Genomic DNA, 18,664 nt, shown 5'->3' with positions numbered 1-18,664 from the left:
TTCCCATCACAGGTCTCCGTTTAATTGTTGCCAAGGGGATAGTGGCTACCCCTCCATGTTACCTTCAAAATTTTTTAAATAAATTTAGTACAAAACCCATAACACAATCCTTCAAAAATTCAATAAAGTTTAACATAAGGCAACACAAAACACAATTTAACCTAATCTAATACAGATGTTAAATATCCAAGAAGACAACTTACAACTTTTATATATAAGTGAGGGCATTTTAGTAAATTTTCAATCTGCGGGGATTTCGCCGGTCCCCATGGGGCTGATACCTCTACCTCCGTCTCCTTCTATGATGGGTTCCTGTGGGGATTTCACGAGTCCCAGTTGCGGGTAATCCCCATGGGTACAGTTTGGACCTTCCAATGTCTACAGCTAGTGCAGCTTTTATCCTAGCTGGCAGAAAACAGTTACTGCTATTCCTCTCTAAGCCTAGGCCTAGCTTAGACTTCCTATCTTCCTCTATTGAGTACTTTTTATGGGGGTTTCTTTTTTCTGTGGCATTTGGTGAAAGTAGGTTTAATCTACACATCTGATAGAATACTTAGCTGGATTCCTGGTCCTTTAATTAAAAATAAAATATTGCATTTATCTGAATAGGTTACAATTTCCATTTTCAAGATAGCATCTGTTTGAGAGATGCATGCAAAATACCTAGTTTGAAAGGAGAGTAACTAAGGAAAAGTTAAGAAGCAAACTCTATAGAGTATAGAGCATTGAGTTTTAGCTCAAAGCACGTCTAGCCTCTTTCAGGACTAACTGATATACGTTCAAATGCTCCCCAAAGCCTCCCTCAACTTTGGCATAGAGTTCCTCCACACACCAGGTTGTGGAACCCCCTTCTAATCATTGAAGAAAAAAGTAAGTAGTGGCAATCCTTTTCCCCTTGCACCTATTGTACTCTGACAAAAGCCAATGACATTCATTTGTATTGGTTATTAATCAACTGTATCCTAAAGCATAATAGCTGTGACAAAAAATGATTTTATAGTGAAAAAAGGATGAAATTCTGAAAGAAATTGAGACATTAAATAGGATAGGTAAGGAAGGTCTTATCTCTAGTGAATATTGTGAGAAGGGTTCCCAGTTAAATGAGTTTGAGGATCTTTTGTTGAAATAAAGATTAAAGAATTAGTTGGGGACAAAAGGCCAAATTCGAATGGAAGTGGATGTGAATTCTAAGCTTTTTTATAAGGTGCTTATTATTGCGAGAAAGAGGAAAAGTTTAATTGAGTAGTGGTTTGTGGGGATGGTTAGCTTGTTAAACAGACACATTTAGAGGAAATGTATTCTAGATCATTCCTTTGTAGTTTAAATTGGCAGCTATCCCTCGTGAAAAGGCTGCTTCTTGGAGAGACCCATTGGAGAAAAGGACATAAAGCAAGCTATCCCTCATGACTTTATTGCTAGTTTTTTATCGTGTCTTTTGGACAGACCTTTATGGTTCCCACCTCTCTCTCATGACACAATGCTCACTCTCTCACTCGCCAGCTAGGCTAGTTACAAAACCCACCCTAGTTCATAGTTCACTCAGTTATAATTAGGTTGTTAATATCTAATTGTCTAGGTATGTAACAGATGTTGTCAAAGTTTATCTTTCGAAGGTGTTGAAGAGTTCCATAACATGAGTATCATGTAGTTTTATGAGAAATGCTTCTGCAGTGAGGAAGATGATGAATCTTAGATTGTGCAGAATGTATGAATGAAAGTGAATTACCATGCTATTGTTCATTAGTCTGAGTTGGTAAAACAGAATTGGTAACCAGTGATTGCCATAACCAAATTTCCTAACTTAGCTAAATTGTATTAAAGGAATTTCTTAATTTGGTTGGCTCATAACTAAACCGATTGATTGCCTTGTGGGTCAATCTGATCTCTATCTTCCACACACCCTGCGCACATGCCGTTGTTTTTGTTAAATTAATGTTATACACTTATAGAACCGAAAAAAAAAACTTAACAAAGAAATCAAAAAATTCTGTTGAGGTAAGTTTTTTTGTATCTGAGGACATTATTTCTTGACTAAGAAATATAATATTCAATATTGTGGTTCACTTTTTCTTTATGTAAGTAAGAATTTGTTGTAGGCAGCTCGGTGAGGGACTTTTTTATTTTTAAAACTCAATGTCTGAAAGTCCTGGCTGTTAGATTTGGAGATTTTGCTGGCTTTCACTATAAATGGTGCACATGATCTGTTTTACACAACAAATGCAGACCCTTCTATTTATTTATTTATTTTTGAATCATTACAAAATGCACTCTTGATATGGTTAAAGATTTTGCCTCAGATTTATTAGATTGGTCTTGAGAATTGCTTTTCATGCTTTCTTGTCAAACAGTTCCATAACTATGCATTGGACAATGTTATGAGACCACAGCAGACAGAAGTTTGTGCTACAGATAAAGTCTGCAGTTGCAGGCATTGTGGAGGCAAGGCAGATGGGACAGACTCCTTGATTTGTGATTCATGTGAGGAGATGTACCATGTATCTTGTATTGTGCCGGCTTTGAAGGAATTACCTGAAAAAAGCTGGTTCTGTGCCAATTGTACTGCTATTGAAATAAGATCTCCACATGATAATTGTGTGGTGTGTGGAAGGTTGAATGCCCCAAAGTCCTTGAACAACATTGTTGGTGATGAGAGCATTCCTACAAATGATGAAACACACAATGAATTGGAGGAAAATTCAAATTGTACATATGATGGGATCGAGGTGTCCATAGGGAGAAGAAACTTGCCTGATTGCAAAATTTGTAGGGAGGAAGTAGATGGAGAAGATGTACGGATATGCGGTCACAATTCATGCCCTAGTAAATACTATCATGTAAGGTGTTTGTCCACTAAGCAGGTCCAGTCATATGCTCACTGTTGGTACTGCCCTTCTTGTTTATGTCGAGTTTGCCTCGTCGATCGAGATGATCACAAGATTGTTCTCTGTGATGGTTGCGACCATGGATACCACATCGATTGCATGGAGCCTAAACGGACTACCATTCCAAAAGGCAACTGGTTCTGCAGAAAATGCGATGCAGGGATCCAAGCAATACGCCGGGCTAAAAAGACATATGAGAATTTCAATTTTAGAACTGGCGAAGATGTTTCAAAACCTAAGTATAAGCTTGGCAAGAGATGGAAACAAGGACGAGAATTGGAGAAAGATGGAGGAATGGACATGCTTTTAACAGCAGCCAACACACTTAAATTTGAAGAGAACTTAGCTAGTAGCTAGATTGGTTAATAAAAAGCATGAATTCCTTGACGGCATATGCATTAACTGGTAAAACCCGATTACTTAGCATTTTGTGCATTATTTTGATTATTGACTGATTTTGTTAGGCTGTAGAACTGCCACATTTAGCTGACTTTTGGGTACAAAATCATTTGAAACATAGGACTATAGAGGCCGAAAGGATAAACCACCAAAAAACTGTATGCAAGAGTAAGTTGGTCATAACAATTATGTAGTACATATGGGTGATATGAAACTTGATTGTCTCCTTTGCTACTTGTGAATTGTAAGATATTGAGTGGCTCAACTTATGACAATTACGACTTGTTTTGTGTTCCTTTTTAGGTCCTAAACATGCTTGTGATAAAAAGATTTAGCACACCTGTTTTGGGTTTCTCAGAAAACTGCTGCTATCAAGAAGATCCTTTCTAAATGTTTCTCCAGACACAATGGCCATTTCTGCTAATTTTAAGAGTTAATTTCTTCAAGGAACCAAAGGCTGTGTTATATTTGTTATTTGAAGGAATAAGAAACAAAGCGTTTGACATTAACAATCAGAAAATCTCCAATTTATTAAGGGAGTGGGAGATAAAATTAATTCATACCTTTGCAAGTAAAACGAGCGGCAGCTTAGATGGGGCAACTGTAATCTTCAATATTGATTTTGTTAGATCTGCTGAGATGCCAGCAAATGCATCGGATTATCAAATATTCGTATAGGCATACTTATCCGAATTACAACCTAATGACCTATCATGTAACATGCATACATGTTTTATTTTTTTGGATCAGTGGGGGGCCAAAAGGCCCATAGACGTATTTTATAATCAAAGGTAAAAATATCAACGATAATGATGCATTTTGAAGTGGAGTAAAGTTACCTTTAAAAGAGTCGATAGAGAGATCCAGAGAATGAAAGAGGGATTGAAAAGAGAATGAAAGAGGGATTGAAAAGACTACAGAGTTTGAACTTCATAGAGACAGAGGAGAACCAAAGAAGGATGCAACTTTTGAAAGAGAACATAGCAACATTATGGAGACAAGAGGAGAAGTTTTTGGGCAGCGGTCTAGATTAAAATGGCTGAGATGGGAAGACAAAAATACGGCTTTCTTCCATGTCACCACTATTCACAGAAGACAAAGAAACAAAATAGAAAGGCAGAAGATTGCTTCTGGTCAATGGTTAAATAACACAAACGAGATTATGGAGCATATTGAAGAATATTTTCAAAAACTATTTGCTTCTTCTACTAGACATGGATTTGAAAGCATAATTAATAAGATTCCACAACGAGTTACAGAGGAGATTAACAAAGATATGCTCATGGACAATACAAATGAAGAGGTAAGAAAGGCAGTGTTAAGTATGGGTAGCCTTAAAGCTCCAAGACCTGATGGATTGAACGGGCTATTCCACCAGAAGCATTGGGAGGTAATTAGTAAGGAAGTTTGTGTAGTAGTAAGAGTTTTTTTCAGTAGCAGACATATACCAGAAGAGATAAACGAGACCATAATGGTTCTTATCCCGAAAACAAAGAATCCAGAAAGTTTAAATGAGCTTAGGCCAATTAGCTGCTGCAATTTCATCTATAAAATAATCTCAAGAATAATTGTGCTAAGACTGAAGAAGTGGTTGGAAGCTATTGTCTCGCCAACGCAGAGTGCGTTTGTGGGAGGAAGGCTCATTCAGGATAACGTTGTTATTGTTCAAGAAGTTTACCATAGCCTGAATAGGAAAGGAAAGGGAGGGTCGAATAGCTTGGCAATCAAATTCGACATGAATAAAGCATATGATAGGCTAGAATAGAATTTTCTGCAAAAGGTTCTTTTGGCTTTTGGATTTCAAACAAGATGGGTAAAGTCAGTAATGAAATGTGTTAGAGGAGCAAACTATAGGTTTAAAATTAACGGAAAGCTATCAAGGAAGATAAAGCCTCAACGAGGTTTTCAGCAGGGTGACCCGCTCTCGCCTTACCTATTTATCTTAGTAGCAGAAGTGTTTACTATCCTTATGGATGAAGCAAGAAGAGAGGGAAGAATCTCCGGGTTCAGGATTGTCCCTACAGCCCCAAATATCACTCACCTACTGTTTGCAGATGATTGCATCATCTTTTCGGAGGCAAGCGAGGAAGAAGTTTTTCAAATTGTCACAATTCTTAATGAATACACAGAGGCTTCGGGTCAACGAATAAATCTCAATAAATCAGACATCACCTTTGGTAATCAAGTATCAATTCAAAAGAGGGTTAATATTGAAGAAATACTAGGGATTCCGGCATGGGAATCACCTGGAAAATACCTTGGCCTACCTGCGATATGGGGGAGATCTCTATACAAAGCTCTAGCATGGATTGAAGATAGGATTATGAATAAGTTGGAGGGTTGGAAAGAGGAACTCCTTAACCAGGCAGGCAAGGAAACACTCATTAAAGCAGTAGTTCAAGCGGTGCCTGCTTATGCTATGAATATCATCAAGTTCCCAAGAGTCTTTTGGAGGAAAATTAATTCTAAGGTAGCTAGATTTTGGTGGGCTTCAGTAGGAAAAGAACGAGGTATACATTGAAAGGAATCAGGAAAGGAACAAGGTATACATTGGAAGAATTGGGAATCAGTCACAATAAGTAAACGAGATTGTGGTTTGGGGTTTAAGATTTAGAATTTCAAAACACTGCGTATCTGGCAAAAACAAGCTTGGAGAGCCTTGAAGAACTTGAACTCTATTTGGGTTCAGATTCTAAAGGCAATCTATTTTCTAGATGGCAATTGTTGGGAGGCTAGAATCAAGAAGGGGTCATCATGGGTTTGGAAGAGTTTAGTACATGGACGAGAACTTCTTAGGAAAAAAGGTAAATGGAGTGTAGGGGATGGATCGCAAATAAATATTTGGAGGGACACTTGGATTGAGGGAGCTAGCCGACCATTAGAGGGAGAAAGTCAAGGTGCATCCAAAGTTAAAGAGCTTATTGAAGAGGGTATGGGATGGAATAAGAGAAAACTTTTCAACATGTTTCCACAACAAACAAGAGAAGCGATCATCAGAACTCCAATCAGTGTAGTGAATAAGAAAGACTGTCTATATTGGCCACAAAAAGAAGATAGAATTTATTCGATTAGAACAGGCTATTATACTGTGAAAGAGGATTATCTAGCCAGAAATAAATGGAATCCATCTACCAGTATAGATAAGAGGCATCTATGGAGAGAAATTTGGAAAACGGAGGTTTAGCAAAAAATTAAGATGCATTTATGGAAGGCCAGCCAAAACATTTTGCCAGTGTATACTAGTATATGCAAAAAAAGGATTCTAGATAGTCCTTTAAAAAAGGATTCTAGATAGTCCTTTAAAAAAGCTAAACTATTGGAATACACTTATTGGAATGCTGCCGAAAAAAGAGCAGAGACTAGGATTGGAGAAATAAGAAGAAATGCAAACCTGGCTCGTTGGAGACTACCTCCGAATGATTGGCTAAAAGCAAATATGGATGCTACCTTCAAGAAGGAATCGGGCAACGGAACTATTTCTGTTGTAGTTAGAGACAAAGAAGGGAAGGTCTTATTAGGATTCACTAGTAAAATTCAAGCTAACTCAAGAATTATAGCTGAAGCCATGTCAATAAGATAGGCCCTAATCATCGTAAATAATTTACAATTGGAAAGGACATTAATTGAATGAGATAATCAAAAATTGGTGCAAACTATCAAATCCAAAAGTTCTATTCGCAGAGCATGGACAACAATTCAAGATATACAGATACTTTTAGAAGCTTTACCTAAAAAGGGTCTAACGTGGACTCCCAGGGATGGCAACCTCCTAGCACACGCAGTGGCTAAAGCAGCAGATGTGGAAACTCTATACCCAAATTGAAGCCATCAACCACCTGCAGAAATTCGTAATATAATACGAAAAGAAAGTTTGAGAACACAATCTTGAGGAAAAACATAATATTCAATGCAACGAATTTTAAGGTGAAAAAAGACAATGTTAAAAGAAAACGCAGTTAACTGGATTTCAAGCAGAAGGGACGCGTTAACAATGCAACCCTTCTCAGTAGGAATTCCTATCCTCCCTCCTGCACAGAGGCACAACGAAGTTCTGTTCATGGAGGAGACCAAATCGGACGTCTTGGAGCGACCTTGAAAAACCTACCTTGTCGTCTCCGTTGTTGGCCCCGTCAATGATCGCTGCGTTGAGGAGCTGCTCGTCGTCTTCGTCGCTTACCTTGCCGGAACTTGCTGCACAGAGGAGCTGCCCGTCGACTTCTTCACCGGCCTCGTCGGGGCATATTGCTCATCGGAGCTCATCTTGGTCATCATCATTGGCTTTGTCGGAGTTCGCTGAATAGAGGAGCTCACCGAGCCGCGTTGAGGACGTCATCCGCAACAACAAGATAGCTTAATTAATGGTTATGGAGTTTATTCACAGTAATGGTGGCCAAGGAACAACACTACCGCAACATTTAGTTTAGGGAGTGGGTTGTTGGGTGGTTCTTGGAGTCAGGTTTGGGTTGTTGGGCATAGCCCAAGTCCAAAAAAAAGGTGAAAAATACCAGTACACCAAAATATAAAAAGGTAAAAAAGATCAAAATTAAGACTACAAATAATGTTGAATTAGGTTAGTATATTTTTTATTCTTGAAGTTTGCTGAAAGTTTTAAAAATAATTTTGACTAACGGATTTTCTGTTAGTAACGAATTTTACAAATAAGTTCTCGTTGCTAGTATAGTTTCTGAACCAACAGAGAATCTTTTCGTACAAAAATTTTGGGTGTCACTAAAGCAAACCCAATAAAATTGATAACCGAAGTATTTAAACCTCGGGTCGTCTCTCAAGGAATTGCAGGGAGGTGTAGTTATTATTGGTTATGAATTTTCTGAGAAATTTTCGAATGAGGAATGGGAAAATAAATAATTATAAATTAAAGCAATGAAAATTAACAACAGATTTTATGTAATTAAAATAAAAAGCCTTGACTGGAAGAATGATTAATTGGAAGTTCTATCCTTGTTGGATTTTCTCAAGTGTAGCATCAAAAGGTTGTTATTTTTACTTAGTTAACCCTTACTAAATAAAGGGAAGTCAAGTAATTGAGCTAACTCTTATTCACAAATCCTAATCTTCTTCCTTGGGAATGATTAGCGTTAGTAAATAGAGAATTAGCCAACAACTTCCAATTTAACTAATTACTTAAGCATCCCAACTCAAGGGTCTCCTTTTAATCAACCCCCATGTCAAGTTAGGAGTCTACTCTATCAACATGCATACCATCTTCGTTATTGGGAGAAGGGAGTAGAAACGAGACATGATAATCGAAATAAAATTGAAAGTAATTAAATAAATAATAAAATTAAATGAAAAAGTACTCTTTGCATTAATAATTTAAATGAACATTAAACCTGGAATTGAGAAGAAGAAGAAATCCTAATCCTAAAACCTAAGAGAGAGGAGAGAGCCTCTCTCTCTCTAAAACTATATCTAAAATCTAAAATTGTGAATAATGAGAAGTTGTCCTTTTTGAATGAATGGATTCCCCCACTTTATAGCCTCTAATATGTGTTTTCTGGGTCGAAAACTGGGTCAGAAACAGCTCAGAAATCGCTGGCGGCGAATTCTGCAACTTTCTGCACGTGGCGTCTGTCACACGTACGCGTAGGTCACGTATGCGCGTCATTTGGCGATTTTCCATGTCACGCGTACGCGTCACTTGTGTTCTGCGCTAGGCACGCGTCTGCGTCATCCATGCGCGCGCGTCGCTGCCAATTTCTTCAAAACTTCATTTTCGCGCGTTTCTTCCAATTTTGCATGTTTCGCTTCTGTCCTCTAAGCCATTCCTTCCCTATAAAAGCCTGAAAATACTTAACACACAAATCACAGCATCGAATGGTAATAAAAGATAATTAAAATTCGCAGTTTTAAGGCCTAGGAAATTTGTTTTCACACATATCATAGAATACGGAAGGAATTGTAAAACCATGCAAATTATATGAATAAGTGAGTGGAGAATTGATAAAAACCACTCAAATTAGCACAAGATAAACCATAAAATAATGGTTTATCAAACTCCCCACACTTAAACATTAGCATGTCCTCATGCTAAGCTCAAGAGAACTAAAAGAGTGAAGAGGAATGGTAGAAAGTATAAAATGCAACCTATCTATATGCATGTAACTAAATGCAAAATGCTTTTACCTACTTGGTTAAAAGTAAACAAATTCTCCAAGACATATATAAATCAGATTCCACTCATTCAAATCACATAATAAAAGACAAGTAAATTTGTAAGAAGATAGCTCATGAAAGCAGGGAATATAGAATCAAGCATTGAACCCTCACTGGTAGTGTATATGCGCTCTAATCATTCAAGTGTATAGGGTAGTCCACTCTAGTATTCTCTATTCATGCTTTCTAAAACTTTGTTCTTCATCTACCCAATCAACAAATATTTAATGCACCAATGCAAACATCATGAGGTCTTTTCAAGGTTGTAATGGGGCTAAGTTAAGGGAGAGGATATATGTATGGCCAAGTAAGCTATAAATTGAATCTTTGAGTAACCTAAGCTATCACCTAACATACACACTGTTTATACTTTTAAAATCATGCCTAGCTATCCAAAGTTTCCACTTTTGCATATTTCACATACTCATGCATCAACCTTTCTTTTAATTTTTTATCACATATGTATTGATCTTTTATTAAACTTAGCATTTGGGGTAATTTTGTCCCCTTATTTATTTATTTATTTATTTATTGAATATTTTTTTAAAGTATAAAAGTAAACATAACATTATCAATGCACATGGATTTTTAATTTTTTGGGTCTTACATGAGTAAGCACTCAAATTCCCAATATTTTGTCAATGAAATACTGTACACCTTCATCAACCCAAGTTTCCACAGTTTTCCAACACTTAGTTGATACACAATCTCTATCTTAAGCTAACCAAAGATTCAATTGGGGTAATTAATTTTTTTCCGCTTAAGGCTAGTGATGTGGTAAAATATAGAATAAATGAGGATTAAAAGACTAAAGGTAGCTAACAAAGGTAATTGAAGGGTAGGCTTTTTGGGATAAGTGAGCTAATAAAATAATGGCCTCAATCATATGCAAGCATGTGAATACACTAAACATTGGACATATAGAGTGGAACAAAGTAAAGATTACAGTTATAGAGAAGAAAATACACAAGAATAAAATATTATGGTTAAATAATGTAACCATGTAATTAAGCTCAAATCTCATAGGTTGTGTTCTTTACTCAAAAATCATGTTCCAATTTACAGTCTTCAAACAAGTTTAACACAAAAGTTTTAATTTAAATTAGTGAAATTTTCAAAATAGAGTCGTGAAAAGAAACTTATTATTTTTCAACCAAATAGAACATGCATGCAAACGTCTATTACTATGCAATTTATCCTATCCTAACAAAAGAAAAATAACCTATTGGTGTTAAGAAAGAGCAATTACCTCCGGAAGTCAGGTACTGACCGACCTCCCCACACTTAGAGCTTGGCACCGTCCTCGCTGCATGCTGAGATGTGCAAGTGGGCGGGCTGCTACAACTGATGCTTTTCTCCAAAGAATATGCAGATTGACTTGTCGGTCGCCCCATATAGAAGTTCTTCGTTTTCCTTCTTCGGTGGCCATCCTGAAAGAAGAAGAAAAAGAAGAAAAGTGACCTAAGAACAAAGATATAAAACAAATAAAATATGCTTGGGTTAATGCCAAATAATAAGATTCTCAACTATATGGTATCTACAACATATAAGTGAGAAAATAATAGAAGTACATGGCATATCAACAGTGCATGAATTGAAACAATGAGGGAGAAAGAGTGGGTCATGAAAGACAATATAAATTCAAATCAATGCAAAAGGAATACAAGTGTCATAAAAGAGTAGCATGGACTTATAAATAATATTACCCAACAATGGAAACAAGTCACGAAGCACCAAAAGAAAGCAATAGAAATGCAACAGTGGAATAAGAACATTCAACACCAATAGAAAAATAATAAATATAGAAAAGAAAATAAAAACATGCATACAGTTAAAATGTAATGAACAAAAATATGCAAATAAATTAGGTAAAATAGAATGAAAGAGAATAAGGAGGAGAAGTCAAAGAAATGAAGAAGAAGGAAGTAAGAAAGGAAGGAGAAAGAATAAGAAGGGAGATAAGATAGAAGAAAAGAAATTAGGATTGGGAAAGAAAAGATAAGTAAAGTGGGCGTTGCAGGGTTCTGGTGATGCGGCGCTGTCGATGCGTATGCGTGACTAACGCATACGCGTGGGGCGCGCAATTGAGAAGGCGACGCGAGAGCGTCGCGTACGTGTACGTGTGACCGTGTTTGTGCTACTCGCGTGAAGCCAGCCTTGGGCACGCACAACTCTCTGTTCACTCAATGTTGTGGCCCAACTTTGCATATGATGCGTGCGCGTTAGGCACGCGCACGCGTGATCGCTCAGAAACTGAAAACGACGCGCACGCGTCAGGGACGCGTACGCGTGGGTGATTTTGTGCCTCTAGCACAGTGCCAGCACCAGGCCATCACAACTTTCGGCCAATACACCTTTTACGTCGATTTTTCTGGGCCACACGTGCGCGTCATTGACGCGTACATGTGAAATGCCAAAATATCAAGTGGCTCGTACGCGTACGCGTGATGTTGCTTGTGCGATTGACACGCTTTCTGCACCGCTCCCACAGAACTTGCTGTTCACTTTTTTTTTATATATGCAGTATGCAAATGAAAATGCAGACTATATGCAGTAATAATGAGAAGATTTACTAGAATAAAATAAGAAGAAAGAAGCTAGAATAAAACTAAGAAGAAAGAAAAGAACGATCATACCATGATGGGTTGTCTCCCACCTAGCACTTTTAGTTATTGTCCTTAAGTTAGACATTGGATGTGCTCCCTGTCATGGTGGCTTGTGCTTGAACTCATCCAGGAATCTCCACCAATGTTTGTAGTTCCAGTAATCTCCAGGGTCCCAAATTAGACGCATAAAGTCTTCAAGCAAGTTGAAGCAAGTGACAAGGCCCCAAGAGTATTGATTGCTAGACTGAATTCCGGGGTCCCAAACATTGCTTTTGCATCTGTCTTCTTGTTGACCATCTTTGTTCCAACCAGGTGGTAAGCAATCCGAATTCTCACGGAGGCATCCAAACGGCTTCCTAGACCCATACAATTTAGAATTCTTCCAACCATGATAATTCAGCCGTGAGCTTCCTACCACAATGAACCTAGATTGTGTTGCCAACCACTAACCATCTCCCTCTTACTCTTATAGCCACAAAGAGCTCTAAGTTGCCCATCCGTCTCAAGCAAAGCATATTCAAGTGGGATAATTAAGCTTAGAGATGAGAAATTTACCCACTTGAATGAAGGGATGGATGGTGATGGCTTTGGGGGAGAGGTCTCCAACAACCTTGGCAAGGTGATCTCCAGCTCCATTCCCTTGGGCTCTTCTTTGACAACTTCTACCTCTTTGCAAGCTTCTTCAATATCAACCTCTTTCTCTTGGTAGCTTTCTTCCAATTCGATCTCTTCTTCATTGTTCATCAAGGGCATGGGAGGTTGTGCTTCTTCTTCTTTAATCTCCATGTCAAGTCCAATGGGAGAGGATTTAAATGTAGATAAGAATTCATCAATGATTGAATCTATCTCTTGATTATTCCCTTCAAAGTCTTCAACCATGATATGCCTTAGAGGTTGTACACCCTCCTCAACATCAAATTCAAACTCCTTAGAAGGGGGCTCTATGACTGGGCTTTCCCATGGACGTTCCGCATCTCCTAAGTCTTCAACCAATTCTTCTTCTTCGATAATTCTGGCTTCCTGCACTTGTTCCAATACAAAGTCATGCTTCTTACTGTCCACCGGAGTTTCTAGTGTCTCCTTCATGCTACGTTCTTCATTATATTCTCCACATAAAGCCATGGGGTTCCTTGAGTGTCCGAACGTCGGAAAGCTAATTGATTTATTGCTTGCTCCAGTTGATGAAGGGTTGCATGAAATCGATCCACTGTTTTCTCGAGACGATCCTTTCATTCTTGTTGCGCTCGGCTATCATACGTAGGATCATAGTGCTCCTGGATTGATGGATATGGACATGGTCTATATGGAGGTGGTGGTTCTTGGGAGTAATTGGGTTGGAATTAGGGTGGCTCTATGTATGGTTCATACAGTTCATAGGGTGGTTGGTAGGGGTGTGCATGGTTCAGTTTTTCCCTAAACTGAACTGAAACTGCACTAAACCATTTTAAATGGTTTAGAAACTGAACCAAACTGCTTTGTCACATAAGAAACTGGTTTTAAACCAGTTTATAATACAGTGCACCAGTTTAAACCAGTTCATAAAAAAAAACTGGTTTTAATTAAAAAAAACCAGTTTAAACTGGTTTATAGGCTAAAACTAGTTTTCACACCCTCTCTCTCTCCCTCTCTCCCTTTCCTCTCTCTGTTTCTCTCTCTCTCTCTCTCTCTCTCTCCTTCCACTCTCTCTCTCTCCCCTTTTCTCTCCCTTTCCCACTCTCTCTCTCCTCTCTCTCTCCCTTTCCCCTCTCTTCCTCCTCTTTCTCCCCTCTCTCTCTCTCTCTCTCTCTCTCTCTCTCTCTCTCTCTCTCTCTCTCTCTCTCTCTCTCTCTCTTCTTTTCCTCTCTTTGTCTTCCTCTCTCCCCCCCTTTTCTTTTCTCTCTCTTCCCTCTCTCTTCCCCTCCTCTCTCTCTCTCCCCTGCCCCTCTTTCTCCTCCTTCCCTTTTTTTCTCTCCCTTTTCTCCCTCTATCCCTTTCTCTCATTCTCTCTCCCCTATCCCTCTTTCTCTCTATCTCTCTCTCCCTCTCTCTCCTTCCCTCTTCCCCTCCTCTCTCTCCCTCTCTCTTTCTCTCTGTCTCTCTTACTTTCTCTCTCGCTCTCTCTTCCTCTCTCTTACGCTCTTTCTCCCCTCCCTTCTCTCTCATTCTCTCTCTCCTCCTCCTCCTCTCTCTCTCTTTTTCCCCTCTTTTTTCTTCTTTTCTCTCTCCCTCCTTTTCTCTCTTATTTTGGAGAAAAGAGGGGGGAGAGAGAGAAGAGGGATATATAGTGAGAGAAGGTTGAGAGAGAAAGAGAAAAGAGAGAAAGAAAGGGAAGAAAGAAGAGAAAGAGAGAGAAAGGAGGGAGAAGAAAGAGAGAGAAGAGGACAGAGAAAGAAGAGAAGGGAGAGAGAGTAAGAGAGAAAAGGGAAAAAAGAGAGAGAGAAAGAGGAAGAGAGAAGGGAGGGGGAGAGAGAGAGAGGAGGGAGAGGAGAAAGAGAAACAAAAGGAAAGAGAGAGAAAAAAGAGAGAGAGAGAGAGAGAGAGAGAGAGAGAGAGAGAGAGAGAGAGAGAGAGAGAGAGAGAGAGAGAGAGAGAGAGAGAGAGAGAGAGAGAGAGAGAGAGAGAGAGAGAGAGAGAGAGAGAGAGAGAGAGAGAGAGAGAGAGAGAGAGAGAGAGAGAGAGAGAGAGAGAGAGAGAGAGAGAGAGAGAGAGAGAGAGAGAGAGAGAGAGAGAGAGAGAGAGAGAGAGAGAGAGAGAGAGAGAGAGAGAGAGAGAGAGAGAGAGAGAGAGAGAGAGAGAGAGAGAGAGAGAGAGAGAGAGAGAGAGAGAGAGAGAGAGAGAGAGAGAGAGAGAGAGAGAGAGAGAGAGAGAGAGAGAGAGAGAGAGAGAGAGAGAGAGAGAGAGAGAGAGAGAGAGAGAGAGAGAGAGAGAGAGAGAGAGAGAGAGAGAGAGAGAGAGAGAGAGAGAGAGAGAGAGAGAGAGAGAGAGAGAGAGAGAGAGAGAGAGAGAGAGAGAGAGAGAGAGAGAGAGAGAGAGAGAGAGAGAGAGAGAGAGAGAGAGAGAGAGAGAGAGAGAGAGAGAGAGAGAGAGAGAGAGAGAGAGAGAGAGAGAGAGAGAGAGAGAGAGAGAGAGAGAGAGAGAGAGAGAGAGAGAGAGAGAGAGAGAGAGAGAGAGAGAGAGAGAGAGAGAGAGAGAGAGAGAGAGAGAGAGAGAGAGAGAGAGAGAGAGAGAGAGAGAGAGAGAGAGAGAGAGAGAGAGAGAGAGAGAGAGAGAGAGAGAGAGAGAGAGAGAGAGAGAGAGAGAGAGAGAGAGAGAGAGAGAGAGAGAGAGAGAGAGAGAGAGAGAGAGAGAGAGAGAGAGAGAGAGAGAGAGAGAGAGAGAGAGAGAGAGAGAGAAGGGAGAGAGAGATAAAGAGTATGTAAAAACTAATTTTAGAGTTTAAATAAAACCAGTTTTAATTTGGTTTAAAACTAAACTGAACCATAAAAGCTGGTTTTCAATAAACTGGTTTTTCATAAAAACTATGGTTTCAGTTTAGTTTTTTATTTAAAAAAACTGGTTTATTTAAAACAGTTTCAGCTCAGTTTCAATTCAGTTCAGTGAAACCAGTTTTTTTGCACACCCCTAGTGGTTGGTATGGTGGATAAGGGTTGCGGTCATATGGAGGTGAATGGTGTAAAGGGGCTTGTGAGTATGGTGGTTCAAAGGTATGTTGGGGAGGTGGTTCATAAGCATATGGTGGGGTTGTTGGTAACTACAAGGGGGTCCACCGTATTCATCATCTTGGTACGCTCCCTGGAATGGCTCTTGACCATAGTAATTTGGTAAAGGTGGTTTGTCACGAAAGGGTCCACCATAACTATTGTCTTGATATGCATTACAGATTGGTTGTTGGTTATAGCGCATTGGAGGGGGTTGTTGCCAAGAGGGTTGATCAAATTCTTGTGGCTCCTCCTATCTTTGAGTCTTCCAACGTTGATGCCTGTTCTCATTATAGCTTCCATTCCTTACAACAACATTGGAATCAAACTTAAAGTCAGAGGGGTGAGAATTCATAGTAGCTAAAGAAAATAAAAACAAAAACTAATAAAAATTAATGAAAATAAACTCGTAAAACTAGAAACACTAACAAAGAAACGAAAAAGCAAATATTTACAATAACAAATAATAAGGCAGATGTTTGCAATTTCTCGGCAACGACGCCATTTTGACGAATGGATTTTCTGTTAGAAAAGAATTTTACAAATAAGTTCTCGTTGCTAGTATAGTTTCTGAACCAACAGAGAATTCTTTCGTACAAAATTTTTGGTTGTCACAAAAGCAAACCCAATAAAATTGATAAATAAAGAATTTAAACCTCGGGTCGTCTCTCAAGAAATTGTAGGGAGGTGTAGTTATTATTGTTTATGAATTTTCTGAGAAATTTTGGAATGAGGAATGGGAAAATAAATAATTATAAATTAAAGCAATGAAAATTAACAAGAGGTTTTATGTAATTAAAATAAAAAGCCTTGACTGGAAGAATGATTAATTGGAAGTTCTATCCTTGTTGGATTTTCTCAAGTGTAGCATCAAAAGGTTGTTATTTTCACTTAGTTAACCCTTACTAAATAAAGGAAAGTCAAGTGATTGAGCTAACTCTTATCCGCAAATCCTAATCCTCTCCCTTGGGAAAGTCAAGTGTCTCCTTTTAATCAACCCCCATGTCAAGTTGGGAGTCTACTCTATCAACATGCATACCATCTTCGTTATTGGGAGAAGGGAGTAGAAAAGAGACATGATAATGGAAATAAAATTGAAAGCAATTAAATAAATAATAAAATTAAATGAAAAAGTACTCTTTGCATTAATAATTTAAATGAACATCGAACCTGGAATTGAGAAGAAGAAGAAATCCTAATCCTAAAACCTAAGAGAGAGGAGAGAGCCTCTCTCTCTCTAAAACTACATCTAAAACCTAAAATTGTGAATAATGAGAAGTTTTCCTTTTTGAATGAATGGATTCCCCCACTTTATAGCCTATAATCTGTGTTTTCTGGGTCGAAAACTTGGTCAGAAACAGCCCAGAAATCGCTGGGGGCGAATTCTGCATCTTTCTGCACGTGGCGTCTATCACGCGTATGCGTAGGTGACGCGTGCGTGTCATTTGGCGATTTTCCATGTCACACATACGTGTCACTCGTGTTCTGCGATAGGCACGCGTTCGCGTCGTTTATGCGCGCGCGTCTCTGCCATTTTCTTCAAAACTTCATTTTCGTGCGTTCCTTCCAGTTTTGCATGTTTGTTTTAAGGCCTAAGAAACATGTTTTCACACATCACAGAATACGGAAGGAATTGTAAAACCATGCAAATTATATGAATAGGTGAGTGAAGAATTGATAAAAACCACTCAAATTAGCACAAGATAAACTATAAAATAGTGGTTTATCAATCTTTTAATTTTATTTTGTTCTAGAAGTTTTCAATTTGCATCAAATTTATCCCTCATGATTAATTTTTAAAAAAATTTATGACCAAATTCAACAATAATTTCACAACTTTCAATACAAGTAAAATAAACATAGTTATCATGCATTATTATTAGATTGGTCCTAGACATTTCAAAAATTTAGATGTTAGGATATATTTGATGCAAATAAAAATTTTTTGGAATTAATTTAAAGCAAAATAAAATTTAGGAGTATTTTTAAAATTTTTTGCAAACTCCAAGGATGAATATATTTCATACTTTGGCCCACTACAAGAGCTAGACCCAAAATTACTAAAGTCCGATCTACATTATAATACTAACATTTGGACCCACGATACGACTTACCCGACCCTAAAAAGGTTGGACACGGCAACAGGGGCCTAGCCCTATTTATTTTAATAAGTAACTATCTCCTATAATATCTCCTATTGATCCAGAAGGGAGATCTCAACAACATCCTTAATAAAAGAGAACAATTATCTACCATCAAAGGAGGAGCTACTTTGTAAAATAGTTATTAGCCTACCATCTACAATTATAAATACCCTATGAGTCTCAGGTATTCTTCAAACTCCAATCAACTAAAAAACCTGCCTAAAACATTTGCTAACTTAAGCATCGAAGTCCCTTGCATGCACCCCCCACCAAGCTCTCCAAAGATTTTAGACAACAACCTTTTGCTGAGGAGACAAAGGAACATCTCACTAAAAAAGAAGCCAGGTGTAACGACCCAACTTCCAGAACGTCATGATCGTACCGAAAGTAAGGCGTTACCAACCTGCTTTCCTTTATTAACTATTTACTATTGAGCCTCTAGTTCGATATCGTGTTTCAGTTTTAGTAAAAAATGCCAGAAAATTTTATTTTTATTTATCAAATCATATATCAAGCATCACCAAATAATAATAATCATATAATTATTAGTAAATATTATACAAACAAATTCAAGTGTAACTTAGATACAACTCCTATCCCTCTTTATAAAATAAAATCTTAAGTAACAAAGGCGAGGGAATTCTATGAAAGCAACTCAATTCAAAAACTTAACTCATAAATAGGGTCTAACAATCGCCCGCAGCTTCAAACTGAGTCTTCGAACCTGTATCATTGAAAGGGTGGAAGATTTTGGGGTGAGATCAAACCACACGTTCTCAGTA

At 38.4% G+C, this 18,664-nt stretch overlaps 2 protein-coding genes and 1 long non-coding RNA gene across 3 annotated transcripts in view; 2 read left to right on the top strand and 1 right to left on the bottom strand.

Moving 5' to 3' along the window:
• Positions 1-3,576, top strand: part of LOC107609089 (PHD finger protein EHD3) — a gene marked incomplete in the record, with an annotated part of 9,866 nt that extends 6,290 nt beyond the window's left edge. Inside the window, 1 exon segment of the mRNA XM_021105968.1 lies at positions 2,349-3,576. Within this exon segment, the coding sequence (XP_020961627.1) occupies positions 2,349-3,239 (891 nt within the window).
• On the top strand, positions 4,444-5,046 carry LOC107607348. Its single transcript, XM_016309314.1, has one exon. The coding sequence runs from the start codon at positions 4,444-4,446 to the stop codon at positions 5,044-5,046; it is 603 nt and encodes a 200-aa protein (XP_016164800.1).
• On the bottom strand, positions 6,691-7,656 carry LOC110264243. The gene is made up of 3 exons (XR_002350016.1): positions 7,243-7,656; positions 7,010-7,117; positions 6,691-6,728 (listed from the first exon to the last, which is right to left on the bottom strand). It is a non-coding gene; the product is annotated as an uncharacterized LOC110264243 (long non-coding RNA).

Source organism: Arachis ipaensis, chromosome B07 (assembly GCF_000816755.2).
Source record: "Arachis ipaensis cultivar K30076 chromosome B07, Araip1.1, whole genome shotgun sequence".
Classification (NCBI taxonomy): Eukaryota; Viridiplantae; Streptophyta; class Magnoliopsida; order Fabales; family Fabaceae; genus Arachis; species Arachis ipaensis.
This window is presented reverse-complemented; position numbering and strand designations above follow the sequence as displayed.